The 17,408-nt window shown below is 43.0% G+C and overlaps 1 protein-coding gene across 1 annotated transcript in view; it reads left to right on the top strand.

Annotated features, from left to right (window-relative positions):
• LOC141055968 (uncharacterized) overlaps positions 1-17,408 on the top strand; it is a 186,824-nt gene that overhangs the window by 17,853 nt on the left and 151,563 nt on the right. The window contains 1 exon segment of the mRNA XM_073552659.1: positions 8,267-8,416. Within this exon segment, the coding sequence (XP_073408760.1) occupies positions 8,339-8,416 (78 nt within the window). The 5' untranslated portion in view covers positions 8,267-8,338.

The raw sequence follows: 17,408 nt of genomic DNA, 5'->3' as shown, positions 1-17,408 counted from the left end.
AAAAGTGAAATCATTACTTGAACAGTCTCTAAATCCAAGCGCTTAAGTGACTTCCACCAGTTTACTGGTGTGACCTTCCTTAAAATATCTTCAGCAAACATATATTTCTTGAATGGTTCCCCCTTAGCTCTGAAGTTTATTATAGTTGGCATTAAAGATGGATGATTGCTGGATACCCATGTCATAGCTAACTCCTCTTCCTCAGCACTTAGGTTTTGACCCTGATATTGGATATTGACAATATTTGCCAAAAAATGAGCTGGAGTCAGTGCTTGTCCCATTCGTTTGTTTACTGCTTGTAATTTAATTCTGTCCATGTGTAGTTCTGTTTTTAAGTGTTCACTCAGTTCCTTCCAAATTTCAACAGCATCCGCAATAAAACAGCTATTTTTCTGTATTTTGTTTAAAGCTTGAGAGATGGGTTTCAGGAAGCTCAGCATATGTTCAACATTTCTCTTAAGCCCAATGTTGAGGATTTTGGCCGTGACAGTGCCATCTATTTTATCTCAATTTTCTTCACAAAGTGTCATCAGAATAGGCCAGTTTTTGATATACTGCTCAAAACAGTCCACCACAGAGTTCCATCTAACATCTTGTGGGAGCGTTAGCTTGGTTCCACCCATCCTTTTCAGAGCTGCTGCAGAAAAATGATTATTACGGAAGTATTTAGCAATTTCAACAACATTAGCCTTTATTTCTGGAACACTTAAGTCTTTGGCTAAGAGGTGCAGCAAATGAGCACTGCAACCATATGTTATTAGCAGCTTTGTATTCCCTCCCTGCTCTTCTAAATCTCTTCTCATCTTGGATACGTTTGCAGCATTGTCAGTGACCAAACTGCGTACTAGACATTTGAATTTTTGTTCACATGTCGTTATAGCTTTTACTGCCACTTCTTGTAAGTATTCTGCTGTGTGTGCATTTCCTGACGTATCAGTTGTTTGTGCAAGGAAGACTTTACCTTCTTCTGTTGTTATACAAGCACATACAATAGGATCATTGTGAACATTACTCCACCCATCAATACTTAGGTTAACAATTTTTATCCTCCAGAGCTGTTGCACATTGCTCCATTTCTCTGTCATACACTTGATCCAGCAGTTTCCCTGCAACATCAGCTCTGCTGGGTGGACTGTATCCTGGTCTCAGTGACTGAACCATATTAATGAAATGTGGGTTCTCAGTCAGACAGAAAGAAGAGTTCGTTGCATAAATAAACTGGGCAATTTTTTCATCAATCAACTCTTTTTCTAATCTGCTAGTTCTTATCACAAACCTATCTATGGTGGTTCCAGGAGGTAAAGGTTTTTTCTTACTTTTGGGTGATGGTGATATGTGGCTGTGGGTGTCTGATGATGATGCTGCTACTGCTAATGAATCACTATCCTGGATGGATAACTCTGAAACTGTAGAACAGGATGATGGTGATCTTGGAGGTGGATAGTTTCCAGAATCCATGAATTCCCCTAAACAAAAAAAGTCAATGCTGTTATTTTATTGTTTATACAATTTCTGCTTATTGTACACAACACATCACTGCCCCTGCCCCAAAAGGAATATTTGTTTTTCTCCATAACTGTACCAAATGACAGTAACATGCAGTAATAATAAGAAATATAATTTTTCTCACACATGACAGTTCAGTCTTTAGAAATAGGATTCAATAAAAATGTTTACCAACCTGAAGATCGTGCCTGTTCAGAAGTGTTTCTTTGGTCATCTTCATCACCGCACTTCTCATGATGTTGCCTCATTCGCGCCACCTGGCCTTGCATCTCTTTGTTGCATCGTTTGCATTTTGCACGCATGCCTGCCTTACCGATAGGCGAAGGAGCTTCAATAAAATATTCCCAAACTGGGTCTCTTTTACGGCCTGCTGCCATTATAAGGAAAGAATGTAATAAACCTCAGATCGTACACACAAACAGATCCAGACTTGTCTGTCTGTGGCTATGCTGCAGTATTGTGCTCAAAGTTTCACTTTCATTTTCTTGTCTGCTTGCCCTTCCTCCTCCTCACACTTAGATTCACATTCTTCTTGTGTTGTGCAGATCTATTCCACTCCAAACAATCAGAAACATATTGTCTAACTTCTTGGACTTGGCACTGAAGGGGTTGATTCTGTATTCATAGGTTTGTAGAACAATAGGATTAAGGTCTTTTTCTCAACTCTGTTCATGTTGTAACATTTTTGCCGTGAAGAAGAGGCTGGGACCTCTGCGGAGTCAAATTCAGTTTTGAGAACTGCGTAAGTAAAGCGAGCGTCTGTGATAATATAGGAGAGAAACTGCCCACTAATCCTACAGAAACCTCTGGAAGAGCATGGCATTGTGAATGTTACACATATACAGCCTTTATTCTACTGAGTTAAACAACTCAGATTTATCTCATGATGGAAGAACCTTTGGATGGTAAAATATTTTCCTCAAAAAGCAGTTTATTGAAAAAAATCCGATTTAAATAAAAAAAATCCGATTTTTTTTTTTGATTTTTTAAAAAAAAACATTGATTTTTATCCACCCTGTCTCTAACCCCTTAACCCCCAAGGGTGGTTTGCACGTTAATGACCGGGCCAATTTTTACAATTCTGACCACTGTCCCTTTATGAGGTCATAACTCTGAAACGCTTCCATGGATCCCGGTGATTCTGACATTGTTTTCTCGGGACATATTGTACTTCATGTTAGTGGTAAAATTTCATTCATATAACTTTGCAATTTTCCAACTTTGAATTTTTATGCCCTTAAATCACAGAGATATGGCACACAAAAACTTAATAAGTAACATTTCCCACATGTTTACTTTACATCAGCACAATTTGGGAACCAAAATTTATTTTTTGTTAGGAAGTTATAAGGGTTAAAAGTTGACCAGCAATTTCTCATTTTTACAACACCATTTTATTTTTACGGACCACATCACAATTGAATTCACTTTGAGGGGTCTATATGATAGAAAATACCCAAAAGTGACACCATTCTAAAAACTGCACCCCTCAAGGTGCTCAAAACCAGATTCAAGAAGTTTATTAACCCTTCAGGTGCTTAACAGGAATTTTTTGAATGTTTTAAAAAAAAAAAATGAACATTTAACTTTTTTTCACAAAAAAATGTACTTCAGGTCCAATTTTTTTTTATTTTACCAAGGGTAACAGGAGAAACTGGACTGGAAAAGTTATTGTGCAATTTGTCCTGAGTAGGCTGATACCTAATATGTGGGGGGGAACCACTGTTTCGGCGCATAGCAGAGCTCAAGGGAAGGAGTGCCGTTTGACTTTGTCACTGCAAAATTGGCTGGAATTCAGATCGGGCGCCATGTCACGTTTGGAGAGCCCCTGATGTATTTTTTATTTTCCCAAGGGTAACAGGAGAAATTGTACCCCAAAAGTTGTTGTGCAATTTGTCCTGAGTAGGCTGATAGCCCATATGTGGGGTAAACCACTGTTTGGGCGCATGGCAGAGCTTGGAAGGGAAGGAGCACTGTTTGACTTTTTCAACACAGAATTGGCTGGAATTGAGATCAGACGCCATGTTGCGTTTGGAGAGCACCTGATGTGCCTAAACAGTGGAAACCCCCCAATTCTAACTCCAACCCTAACCCCCAACACACCCCTAACCCTAATCTCAGCCCTAACCCTGGCCCTAGTCCTAACCCTAATGGGAAAATGGAAATAAATAATTTTTTTTTAAATTTTATTATTTTTCCCTAACTAAGGGGGTGATAACGGGGGGTTTGATTTACTATTTATGGCGGGTTTTTATGTTTGGCAACTGTCATGCGCTAAAAGACGCTTTTTATTGTAAAAATAGTTTTTGCATTACCACATTTTGAGAGCTATAATTTTTCCATATTTTGACCCACCGAGTCATGTGAGGTCTTATTTTTTGCGGGACGAGTTGACGTTTTTATTGTTGCCATTTTCGGGCACGTGACTTTTTTGTTCGCTTTTTATTCTGATTTTTGGTACTCAGAATGAACAAAAACCAGCGTTTCATGAATTTCTTTAGGGCGGTGCGTTTACACCATTCTGCGTGTGGTAAAATTGATAAAGCGGTTTTATTCTTTGGGTCATTACGATTACAGCGATACCTCATTTATGTCTTTTTTTATGTTTTGGCGCATTTATGCAATAAAAACAATTTTATATAAAATACGAGGGGCGATTCAAAAGTAATCGGTTATTTCTATTGCACACAGAAATTAAAATAAAATGTTTTCTTCTCTCTTAGGTACCCACTAGTCCAGGAAAAAAAAATCACTTAAATAGGCCACGATTCCCGGGAGCTACATTCATTTGAATATGAACTGCCAAGGAGTGAACATCAAAATGGAAAAAAACGAGCTCAGAGCTCTCATCAAATACCTCTGCTTGAAAAAAATGTCTACCAAAGACATACACAGCGACTTGGTGGAAACATTGGGGGTCTCTTCTCCTCCATATTCCACAGTTGCACGCTGGGCCAAGGAATTTAAGCTGGGAAGAACATTGACGGAAGTTGAACATCGCGAAGGACGCCCATCCACGTCCCTCAATGAAGAAAACGTGAAAGAAGTTGAAGAACTTGTGTTGGCAGATCGAACAGTGACTATCAGGCATGTAGCTGAGGTCACAGGGATCTCATATGGCAGTATTCAAAGAATCCTTGCAAAAGAATTGCATATGAGAAAGGTCTCCACGCGTTGGGTGCCAAAAATGTTAACCGACGAGCAAAAGAAGAAACGAGTTGACATTTCAATAGCAAATCTCGAAAAGTTCCAAGCAGACAAGGAGAATTTTTTGTCACGTTTTTTGACCATGGATGAGACCTGGATCCACCACTTTGATCCCGAAACTAAACAACAATCGATGACATGGGAACGAACCGACGCCGAAGAAATTCAGTGTCAAGCTCAGCAGGGAAGGTTATGGCGTCCGTTTTTTGGGACGCTGAAGGAATTATTATGGTGGACTATTTGTAGAAGGGAGCCACTATTACGGGCTCTTACTACGCAGAACAAATAAGAAGATTGCGGGAGGCTATCAAGGAGAAAAGGCGCAGCAAACTGCGGGCTAGAGTGCTGTTTCACCAAGATAAGGCAGCGGCTCACAAAGCTGCAGTTGCCATGGCTACCATTCAATAAGTGGGCTTTGAACTGGTGGAACACCCCCCCTATTCGCCAGATCTAGCCCCCAGTGACTTCTTTCTCTTTCCTCGGCTCAAGGAACACCTCCGTGGGCAAGAAATTTGACGACAATAGCGACGTGATAACCGCTGTTGGGGAGTTTTTTGAGGGTCAAGATCAAGAATTTTTTTCTAAGGGAATTCTAAGTTTAGAAAAGAGATGGACTAAATGTATAGACTTGTTAGGAGACTATGTAGAAGAATAAAAATTTTTTTTGACTATATTCAGTGTGTTTATTAATGATCATCATTACTTTTGGATTGCCCCTCGTAATTTATTCTGCGAGCTTTAACTTTTTTACTTTTTCGCTGATGACGCTGTGTGGCAGCTCATTTTTTGCTGGACAAGATGACGTTTTCAGCGGTACTATGGTTATTTATATCCGTCTTTTTAATCGCGTGTTATTGTACTTTTTGTTCGGCGGTATGATGATAAAGCATTGTTTTTTGCTTTGTTTTTTATTTTTATTTTTTAAGGGGTTCACTAAAGGGGTTAACTAGTGAGACAGTTTTATAGGGTGGGTCGCTACGGACAAGGCGATACTAAATGTGTACTTTTATTTTTTTTTTATTTCCAAAAAATTAATTTATTAGGGATTATTATTTTTTTTTTTTTTTTAAATTTATTTAGTGATTTTTTTTTAAAAATTATTTTTAGACTTTTTTTTCTACTTTATTACTTTGTCCCGGGGGGGACATTACTGTGAAGTGTCGGAGCGCTGACCTGACACGTCACACAGCGCTATGTCAGATCAGCGATCTAACAGGCGCTGCACAGGCTTCTTCGTGCCTGCTTTCAGCAGGCACTGAGGAAGCCGCCTCCCTGCAGGCCCCCCGATGGCCCCTGCGGCCATCTTGGATCTGGGGGCCTGCAGGGAAGGAGACCCTCCGTGCAGCGCAGCACATCGCACTGCGTTGGGGGTCTCAGGGAAGCACGGAGGGAGCCCCCTCCCTGCCGATGCTTCCTTAATCCCCTGGTACACTGCGATCATGTTTGATCGCAGTGTGCCAGGAGTTAACGTGCCGGGGGCGGTCCGTGATCGCCCCTGGCACATAGTGTCGGGTGTCAGCTGTGATAATCAGCTGACACCCGGCCGCGATTGGGGGCGCTGCTGATCACGATGACTTACTATCCCGTCCCCGGTCATTGGAGCCCGGGAATCCGTGGACGGGATAGTACGTCAGATGTCAGAAAGGGGTTAAACACTCCTATTGTTCTCCTTTCTTAATATGCTGTTTTTGGAGTTGACTTAGAGCGGCCTAGTCTAGGTTATTGACTATAGCTTTATTATGAGTCTAGGTTTGTGTTTAATTGCTATTGCCTACCAGGTAGTACCTCAGGGTATCTTCTCCCCATTCACATTCTGAGACAGTACGGCTCCCAAGCCAACTTCTGACGCATCTGTCTGGACCACAAACTCCTTGCTGAAGTCTGGTGCGACCAGAACCGGATGTTTACACAGAGCCTGCTTCAGCTCCTGGAAAGCCATCTCAGACTCAGCAGACCATTTAATCAATCACGATCTTGTGCCTTGAAGGAGGTCCGTCATCGGTGCGGCAATCATGCTGAACCTAGGCATAAACCGCCGGTAGTAACCCACAATGCGAAGAAACGTCCTCACTTGCTTCTTGGAAAGCGGTTGTCGACATTTCTGAATTGCCTCAATTTTGTTTGTGGGGCTTGATTTCGCCCTCCCGACGACATAGCTTAGGAATTTGGACTCTTCCTTCCCTGTGGCACATTTTTGGGGTTTTATGGTGAACCCCACATTCCTCAACGCATCCAGGACTGCCTGTACCTTTGGTAGATGACTACCCCAGTCAGGGCTGAAGACCACAATGTCATCTAGGTAGGCGGTGGCATACTTCTTATGTTAAGCCAGGACCCGATCCATAGCCCTCTGGAAAGTTGCTGGTGTCCCCTGCAGTCCGAAGGGCATTCTGGTGTATTGGATACACCCGTCAAGAAAGCTGTCTTCTCCTTAGCACTCTGGGTCATGGGGATCTGTCAGTAGAAAAAAAATGAAAGATCCAGCTCAACAAAGTAGTGAATAAAACCTTCTTTATTCACTTAAGAAAGTGCTCAACAGAGGATAAAAACATCAGTGTAAAGAGTTACATGATGAATGACATCAATGTGTTTCTGGTGACTAAGCACCTTTAATCCTGATGTTACATCAGGATTAAGAGTGCTTAGTCACCAGAAACGCGTTGATATCAGTGTAAAGAGTTACATGATTAATGACGTTTTTATCCTCTGTTGAGCACTTTCTTAAGTGAATAAAGAAGAAGTTTTTTTCACTACTTCATTGAGCGGAATCTTTGATTTTTATTTTTTTTACTGTTTCACGCCTTGACAAAGCGTCTCCGTGCTCCGAATTCTCCAAGATGTCTAATACGGTGAGCTGGACACTTTTTTTTTTGTTTGATCTGTCAGTAGCCAATCGATAGGTTGAGGATTCTAATGTACCTCACGGTTCTATGTCTCTCAATGGGTTCATCCACTAGGGGCATCAGATATGCATCACATTTGGAAACCTCAATCAGCTTGCGGTAATCATTGCAAAACCGCCACTCACTGTCAGGTTTCGGCACAAGGACGATGGGACTCGACCATCCACTTTTCGACTCCTCAATCACCCCGAGGTCTAACATTCTCTTCGCCTCATTTGCTGTTACCTCCAGACGTGCTTTAGGAATTCTATAGGGCCAGAGGTTCACCTTTACATGTGGCTCTTTCCATCATGTGACTGACCACACAATTATAACATCACATGGGTCCTGTCAGCTCTGCAGGTGGAGATAAAGTGGATATTCTCCCACACGCTCTATGAATGTCCATATAAAACCAGCTCATTATGCAACTTTAACTTAACCCTAACAACGCATAGTGTGCTGGAGGAAAATACTCTGGTTTCGTTCCACAGACACCATTAAGCGCAGTGGCACATATCTCCCCTCTATTACATTACCAGTGACTTTGTTGCAATGTAAAAAAGACAAAATATTGTAAAATAATCTCATATGTTTCCCTTATTATCGCCAGTAATTGTATTATTACACAGGATTTTTATGATGTTACATCGGTTCGTCTTCTCATTCAGGTCTCTACAATATCGGATCCTCTCAGTGAAGATCTTTTATAGAAGAAAATTTTCCTGATTTACCCATCAAAGATGGATATGGACAGAGACAAGATGGCGGAGAGGATATTACACCTCACCCTAGAGATCCTCTTCCGGCTTACTGGAGAGGTGAGAGATTCTGATGACGTCACATTACATCATTCTTATCTATGGGAATAACAGATGGACAGAACTGGAGAGGTGAGGACTCTGGAAATGTCTGTAGTGAGATTTATTAATGTGTCTCTCCATAACCAGGATTACACAGTAGTGAAGACCTCTAGTGAGCGCTGTCAGGACCCTGTGTCTGAGGGATGGGGAAGACCCCTGAACCCAATCACGGGGCCTCCACCTCACCCCCTGATACATGAGGACATCAATGACCAGAAGATCCTAGAACTCATCTACAAGATGATTGAGCTGCTGACTGGAGAGGTGACACTGCTGGGAATGCTGGGTCATTATACAGTAATGCTATGAAGGGATCGGGGGGGATGACGGTATCATTGTATGTGTCAGGTTCCTATAAAGTGTCAGGATGTCGCCGTATATTTCTCCATGGAGGAGTGGGAGTATTTAGAAGGACACAAAGATCTGTACAAGGACGTCATGATGGAGGTTCCCCAGCCCCTCACATCACCAGGTAATAGACAGGACTAAATACACACGGCCTATAATTAACTGTATGTAAAGAATGAATTCAGTCCCTGTATGTGTTTCCTCCAGATCTATCCAGTAAGAGGACAACATCAGAGAGATGCCACAGTTTTCTTCTTCCACAGGACTGTAAACTAGAAGATCCCAATGTTCCTCAGGATCATCAGGTAGATGGAGAGAAGGTGACATGAGATCTCCCCTATGATGTGTAGATGGCTGTGAAGGTCTTGTGCTCAGTCTTGTTTTATCCACCAGTATTATATGTTTTATACTTGTGTAATGAGAACGGTGGAGATGGCAGGATTAGAGCGGACCATAGATGTGACTTCTCCATCTGTCTGTGACTTTTACAATATTTGTTTCAGGGTGAAGATCTGACCCATGTTAGCACTACAGAGACATATGTGAGGATTGTTGAGTGGTGTAAAGAGGAGATTCCTACATATGACTATCCAGGTGAGTAATAATAACCACTAAATACAGAGACGTCACAGTTTCTTCTCAATCACTGGCTGTGACTGCTTTATCGGTGCTCTAGTCTGGCCGTATCACAATCATGTGATCACCTTTTTGCCTCTAGAGCACAACATTCTCCTCCACCCAAAACTGTTCAAATTACTTTGGGCATTGAAATTCTTTTTCTATATGACTTACAACCTATCCCCTGGGATTAGGAGACGCTGACCGTTACCTGCCCAGATCTGTAAACTGCAAAGCCAAATGACAGCGTACGTAGAATGTGCTGACAAGTTAAAAAATGACTTGAAGAAAAATATTATGATTGATCACTAAGAGAAAATGGGAGGAAAATGATGCTGTTGGCTTCCTAGAACACTGATATCTTATTGGATGTATAGCGCTGTGCTTTGGTCCCCTACATGGTGTCCCGTTCTGTCACCTTGCGGGAACACCGGCTTACTCACCCCCCTGGCCAACAGCACGATACTCGGCATGCTCCAGTCCCTGCCTTCGTCTTTCTCTGTGCACACCGCACTGTGTCTTGGTGGCGTGCATAGGGCACAGGTGCACATGTTAAATGCTCCCAGCAGGTTCTAGTAAGCATGCAGTAAAATGTGCTTGCACCTGCAAGGTGTCTCCCATCCAATAGCTGGGAGACATCTTTTATTAAAGGCACCCTTCCCTAGTGGGAGTTGTGGAAGTTGCCTGAGCAACTCCTATAGTTCTGTTAGGTGGTTGGTTGTAATTTTATGTTGCCAGGTCCCCTTCCCTAGATTGATAGTGTCCCGTGTACCTGTGAATCTGCCAGTTACCCTTGTATCTCTGTGACCACTTCGGCAGTGTCCGTACCCTGTGTGCGCATACCTGTCTGCCACCCAGTGGGGTGAATACCCAGGCCAGAAGATGTGGACTTGTCCCTGTGGCTGTCCTGTGTGAACTTGTCCCAAGTGGCCATCTGGCTCTTGCCCTTTGGAGTCAGGAGCTACGGCTGGATGTGGCCCTGGAGGTACCTGGCAGCTAACTGCCGCACAAGTCTGACCTCACCACTAAAGGCTCCAGCGAATACCAAGGTAGCTGCTTAGTCATGCCCCTCCGGGGTAAGTCTGGTCCACGAACCACTTGCACCACGTAGGAGCGTAACAGGGTGAATCTACAGTATCTTCTGTGCTGCTGAATGTGCTCATATGGTCCCTACAAGTCCAGGTCCAGTCTTTCTGGCCAAACTTTGTTTTTATGATCAACAAAATTAAATGTGCAGTGAGGGACAAGTGTGAATTTCTGTACAATAACAACAGAGTTTCCCTTTATCCTGACTTTCTTTTAAAACCGACTAACTTCAAACAGGATTGCTATATACTACATAAAAACATCACGTCTGTGCCATGATATATCTCTAAGCTGTGCGTGGCTGATGGCTGTAATATACAGTGGTTACGGAAAGTATTCAGACCCCTTTAAATTTTTTCACTCTTTGTTTCATTGCAGCCATTTGGTAAATTCAAAAAAGTTCATTTTTTTCTCATTAATGTTCACTCTGCACTCCATCTTGACTGAAAAAAACCAGAAATGTAGAAATGTTTGCAGATTTATTAAAAAAAGAAAAACTGAAATATCACATGGTCGTAAGTATACAGACCCTTTGCTCAGACACTCATATTTAAGTCACATGCTGTCCATTTCCTTGTGATCCTCCTTGAGATGGTTATACTCCTTCATTGGAGTCCCGCTGTGTTTAATTAAACTGAAAGGACTTGATTTGTAAAGGCGCACACCTGTCTATATAAGACTTCACAGTGCATGTCACACCAAATGAGAATCATGAGGTCAAAAGAACTGGCCAAAGAGATCAGAAACAGAATTGTGGCAAGGCACAGATCTGACCAAGGTTGCAAAATAATTTATGCAGTACTCAAGGTTACTAATAGCACAGTGGCCTCCATAATCCTTAAATGGAAGAATTTTGGGACCACCAGAAGTCTTCCTAGGCCTGGCCTTCCAGCTAAACTGAGCAATCGTGGGGGAAGAGCCTTGGTGAGAGAGGTAAAGAAGAACCCCAAGATCACTGTGGATGAGCTCCAGAGATGCAGTAGGGAGATGGGAGAAAGGTCCACAAAGTCAACTATCACTGCAGCCCTCCACCAGTTGGGCCTTTATGGCAGAGTGGCCTGACGGAAAGCCTCTCCTCAGTGCAAGACATATGAAAGTCCACATGGCGTTTGCTAAAAAACACATGAAGGACTCCCAGACTATGAGAAATAACACTTCTAGTCTGATGAGACGAAGATAGAACTTTTTGGTGATAATTCTAAGCAGTATGTGTGGAGAAATCCAAGCACTGCTCATCACCTGCCCAATACAATCCCACCAGTGAAACATGGAGGTGGCAGCATCATGCTATGGGGGTGTTTTTCAGCTGCAGGGACAGGAAGACTGGTTGCAATTGAAGAAATTAATCCAGCTAGGACTTGTACCCCTAATAATTACAAACTATATAGCATGGAAGATAAAATTTAACTTTTAATGACTATAGATTAAAAAGAGGTTCAGTAACCAACCTCCTGTAAAACAAAGTGCTCATGTGCTCATAACATACAGAAAAAGAAATGGATGCAACCTTCTTCTCCTTAGTGTGCAGATTCCCTGTTTTTATTCCATACAGATATATTTTTATGGGAAAAACAGTAATAACACATGATACACCATCTAAACAACTGCAGGTCTTATGACACACGTCCTCACATTCATAGCCTGATATGTCAACAGTTAGAGCTGACTGTTATCATTGCACATTCACCTCAAACTGAGACATCAAGGGAGCAAACTACAAAAGCCCACAGTGTACTCATATGTGGGAATCCTGGCACTTTCCAGCCATGTATCCCTTTAAGAAACTTTTTGCAGTAATTTACAAAATACACCGGCAATGTTACTCCATATATTCGTTCAGTCAGATCAACATTGCTTAATATTTGCAGCCATTTATAAAGTGCATAATCAATATCAAGTCAAAATTGCACTTATTTTCCAGGTCCCAGTGTCTTGCTCATCACCCTTTGATCCATAGGTCTCAAACATGTGGCCCATGTATGCGGACCCTGAGGCTGCTTGATGTGGCCTGCAAGCACTGTAGACCTCCTGACGATCATGGCCCAGTACTGGGGCCGCCAACGCCAGGGCTTTATTTCTATTGAATGTGTGTCTTTGGACGCACATTAAATGGAACTGTATTGCCACGCAGAGACAAGTTCTCTGTACTACAATACCAATGCCAGCCGCCAAACAATCGGAGCCGACAGCTGACATCAGCGTGCCAGCGCATGACAGTGAAGTGATTAGCACGCCGGTGTCAACTGCTATCTTCTGATTGGCCGGTGGCTGGCATTGGTATTGCTGTGCATAGAGCTTGTCTCTGCGTGGCAATACATTTTAATTGCATGTACGTCCAAGGTCACACATTCAACAGCAATAAAGAGCTGACCGGGCGGCAATCATCAAGGGATCTACAGTGCCTGCAGACTGCATGGCAGAAAGGATGCAGAGGGAACGGTAGACAGGTGAGAATAATTTTTTTTTCTTTTATGCGTATGTGAAGAACAGCACAATAGCGGATCAGAATGGGACATTACTATACGAAGGGGATCAGGATGAGACATTACTGTAAGAAAAGGACCAGAATGGGGTATTTCTACCAAATAAGGAACGCAATGGGGACCTTACTACATGAAAGGGACAAGGATGGGACATTGCAAAAAGTACGGAATCAGGAAGGATCATTACTATAATAAGGAGACCATGATGCGGCATTACTATTAGAAGGAGACCAGAATGGGGCATTACTACAAGATGAGGAACATGATGGGGCATTACTACAAGAAGGGGACCAGGATTAGGCATTACCAAAAGGGATCAGAATGGGGAATATCACTACAAGAAGGGGACAAGGATGCAGACATGACTCCAAGAAGGGGACCAGGATGGGATATTACTATAATAAGGAGACCATGATGAGGCATTACTATTAGAAGGAGACCAGAATGGGGCATTACTACAAGATGAGGAACATGATGAGGCATTACTACAAGAAGGGGACCAGGATTAGGCATTACCAAAAGGGATCAGAATGGGGGATATTACTACAAGAAGGGGACAAGGACGCCGACATGACTACAAGTAGGGGACCAGGATGAGATATTACTATAATAAGGAGACCATGATGCGGCATTACTATTAGAAGGAGACCAGAATGGGGCATTACTACAAGATGAGGAACATGATGGGGCATTACTACAAGATGGGGACCAGGATTAGGCATTACCAAAAGGGATCAGAATGGGGAATATTACTACAAGAAGGGGACAAGGATGCAGACATAACTACAAGAAGGGGACCAGGATGGGATATTACTATAATAAGGAGACCATGATGCGGCATTACTATTAGAAGGAGACCAGAATGGGGCATTACTACAAGATGAGGAACATGATGGGGCATTACTACAAGAAGGGGATCAAGATTAGGCATTACCAAAAGGGATCAGAATGGGGGATATTACTATAAGAAGGGGACCAGGATGGGACATTACTATAAGAAGCGGTCGAGGATGCCGATATGACTACAAGAAGGGGACCAGGATGGGATATTACTATAAGATGTTTACAAAAATTACTATATGGTGCTAATTGTAAAGCGATGTTACTGTATGTGGCCAATTGGGGGAAACAAAATTGTAAAAATATTAAAAAAAAAAAAAAAAAAAAACAAGAAAAAAATATTTTGCTGCTAAAATAAACAAAATAAAGTGATCATTTGTTATTGACACTTCCATAACGACCCAAGGTATAAAACTGTACCATAACCTATACGATGAATGTTATTTAAAGAAATAAAGTAAGTACACCAAACATGTTAAAAAATGATTGAGGTGTATCAAAAGAGTGTAATCACTAAAAATGTCACTTTGTCCTGCCATGAATGCAGCCCGCTAATTTCAGATTTTTTCTATGTTCAGCCCATACACCCAGCTGACTTTGAGACCCCTGCTTTAAACTCTACATGGATCTGGACTTACAAAGACCCCTCGGCTTGGACCACGCTGTTACTTGCTGTTCTGTGGTGTGAGATGGCAAGATGGCAGCCAGATCAGAACGAGGAGGGCAGAGAAAATACAAAATCATAAGCCTCGAGTAGTTAGTAAACGGGCTGGAGTCACAAAAGGAAATAAATACATAAGCCGGGAGCTGAGCACGGACGACTGTTATGATTGAGTCACCGTAGGAGGCAAAAACAGAAATGCTAGCTAAGTCCAGAAAACCAGAGAAGTTGGCAACTATCAGATTGCAGACCCCTGAACCTATCAACACAACTAGCAGTAGCCGTGGGGGGTTCCTACGATGACCTAGACCCCTCGATCACAGCCGGAGAGATACATAAGCCTAAGAAGGAAAGGGGAAATCTAACTGCCCCAGAGCAGACCCCAAAGCAATAGGCAGCCCCCCACATATAATGACGGTGAAGCAAGATGAAAACACACAGACAGAAAGACAGACTGAGCAAAGACGGGGCCCAAATACTACCTAGATAGGAACGAATAGGAAGGCTGCTGTCTGCAATCTGCCAAAACCCTATCAGAGACAAAAGCCAACAAGCTGATATAAAAATGGCCCTGAAGCAACTAAGCTTCAAAAACTAAATCAGCACTCAGGTACTTTCTGAAGACAGAGCTAACGGAACACTGCACACTCCAGCAGGGAGTGGCAGAATCCAAAAAGCAAGAAAAACAAAAACAAATCTTAAATGCAAAAAGGCAAAACAGAAAACTTAGCTTTAGGAGAGCAGGAATCAGACTGGTGTCCAAGAGTCCACAGAGAAATCACCCGCAGGGCAGAAAGGGCGTAGGCTGCCTTAAATCCAGTCAGTGACTCCACTCAGCCAATCGTCTTCATTAGTCCCAGGTGCCTGATAATCAGGCTCACTACCTTCCTTCACTAGAATAGGGAGTTCATCAGGCCTCTGTGACGGAGGGGAAAATGAACTCACAACAGTACCCCCCCCTTGAGGAGGGGTCACTGAACCCTCAACAACGCTATCAGGGCGATCAGGGTGAGCCCGATGAAAGGCACGCACCAATCTTTTGGCATGAATATCAGAGGCAGAGACCCAGGAATTATCCTCCTGACCATAACCCTTCCACTTAACCAAATACTGGAGTCTCCGTCTAGCCAGATGGGAATCCAGAATTTTCTCTACCTCATATTCCAAGTTACCTTCAACCAATACAGGGTCCGGAGGTGCCACCTCAGGCACAACTGGCTCAACAAACCTCTTCAACAAGGACTTATGGAACACATTATGGATCTTAAATGTGACAGGAAGAGCCAAACGAAAAGAGACCGGATTAATAATCTCCAAAATCTTGTAAGGTCCAATAAATCTAGGCTTAAACTTAGGAGAAGCCACCTTCATAGCAATATTTTTTGATGATAACCACACCATATCACCAATCTTAAACTGGGGACCAATGGTCCTATGTCGATTGGAAAACCGCTGGGCCTTTTCCTGGGAGAGAGATAACTTATCCACCACTTGGTCCCAGATCTGGTGCATTCTCTCCACCACAGTGTCAACACCTGGGCAGGCAGAGGGCTCCACCTGCCCTGAAGAAAATCGAGGATGAAACCCAAAGTTACAAAAAAAAGGTGACATCAAAGTGGCAGAACTAGCTCTATTATTTAAAGCAAATTCGGCCAAGGGCAAAAATGAAACCCAATCATCCTGATCAGCGGAAATAAAACATCTCAAATACGACTCCAAGGTCTGGTTTGTTCTCTCTGTCTGCCCATTGGTCTGAGGGTGAAAAGCAGAGGAGAAGGACAACTGAATTCCCAACTTGGAACAGAACGTCCTCCAAAATTTAGACACAAATTGAACTCCTCTGTCAGATACAATGTTCTCAGGAATCCCGTGCAAGCGAACCACCTGTTGCAAAAACAGGGGCACCAACTCAGAGGAAGATGGCAACTTAGGGAGTGGTACAAGATGAACCATCTTAGAGAACCTATCACAAATCACCCAAATAACAGTCATTCTTTGAGAGACCGGCATAGGCATCAACAACCCACTAGAGCGAGAACAAGATTTAGACCGGGAGCAAGTCCCACAGGACTGCACAAAATTCCTGACATCATGAGACAAGGTGGGCCACCAAAAAGAGCGACTCACCAGATCTCTAGTACCAAAAATACCTGGATGACCAGCCAATGCAGAGCAATGAACTTCAGACATCACTCTCTTCTTCCACTGGTCAGGAAAATACAACTTTCCACTGGGGCAACGCTCAGGTTTGTCCTCCTGGAACTCTTGCAGAGCAAGTCTCAAATCGGGCGAGATGGCAGAAAGAACTACCCCTTCGCCTAAGATGGTAGCAGGCTTGGTCACCATAGGAGAATCAGCAAAGAAACTCCTAGAGAGGGCGTCTGCCTTGACATTCTTAGTTCCAGGAAGGAAAGAGACCACAAAATCAAAACGTGTAAAAATCAAGGCCCACCTAGCCTGTCTAGGGTTCAAGCATTTAGCCGACTCTAGGTAAATCAAATTTTTGTGGTCAGTGAGGACCACAACTTGATGTTTGGCTCCCTCCAACCAATGTCTCCACTCCTCAAATGCCCATTTCATGGCCAACAGTTCCCGATTCCCCACATCATAGTTACGTTCAGATGAAGAGAACTTTCGGGAAAAGAAAGCACAGGGATTCATTTTAGATGTTACCGGATCCTTTTGGGACAACACCGCTCCTGCACCAATCTCAGAAGCATCCACCTCTACCTGAAACGGGAGTGAGACATCAAGCTGCCGCAGAACCGGGGCGGAGGTAAATCTACGCTTCAGCTCCTGAAAGGAAGCAACCGCCTCCGGAGACCAATTCAACACATCCGCACCCTTCCTGATCAGGTCAGTCAATGGTTTGGCAATACTAGAGAATTTTGCTATAAATTTCCGATAAAAATTA

Source organism: Dendrobates tinctorius, unplaced genomic scaffold (genome assembly GCF_039654945.1).
Source record: "Dendrobates tinctorius isolate UK_male_01 unplaced genomic scaffold, ASM3965494v1 ptg000192l, whole genome shotgun sequence".
Taxonomy (NCBI): domain Eukaryota; kingdom Metazoa; phylum Chordata; class Amphibia; order Anura; family Dendrobatidae; genus Dendrobates; species Dendrobates tinctorius.
This window is presented reverse-complemented; position numbering and strand designations above follow the sequence as displayed.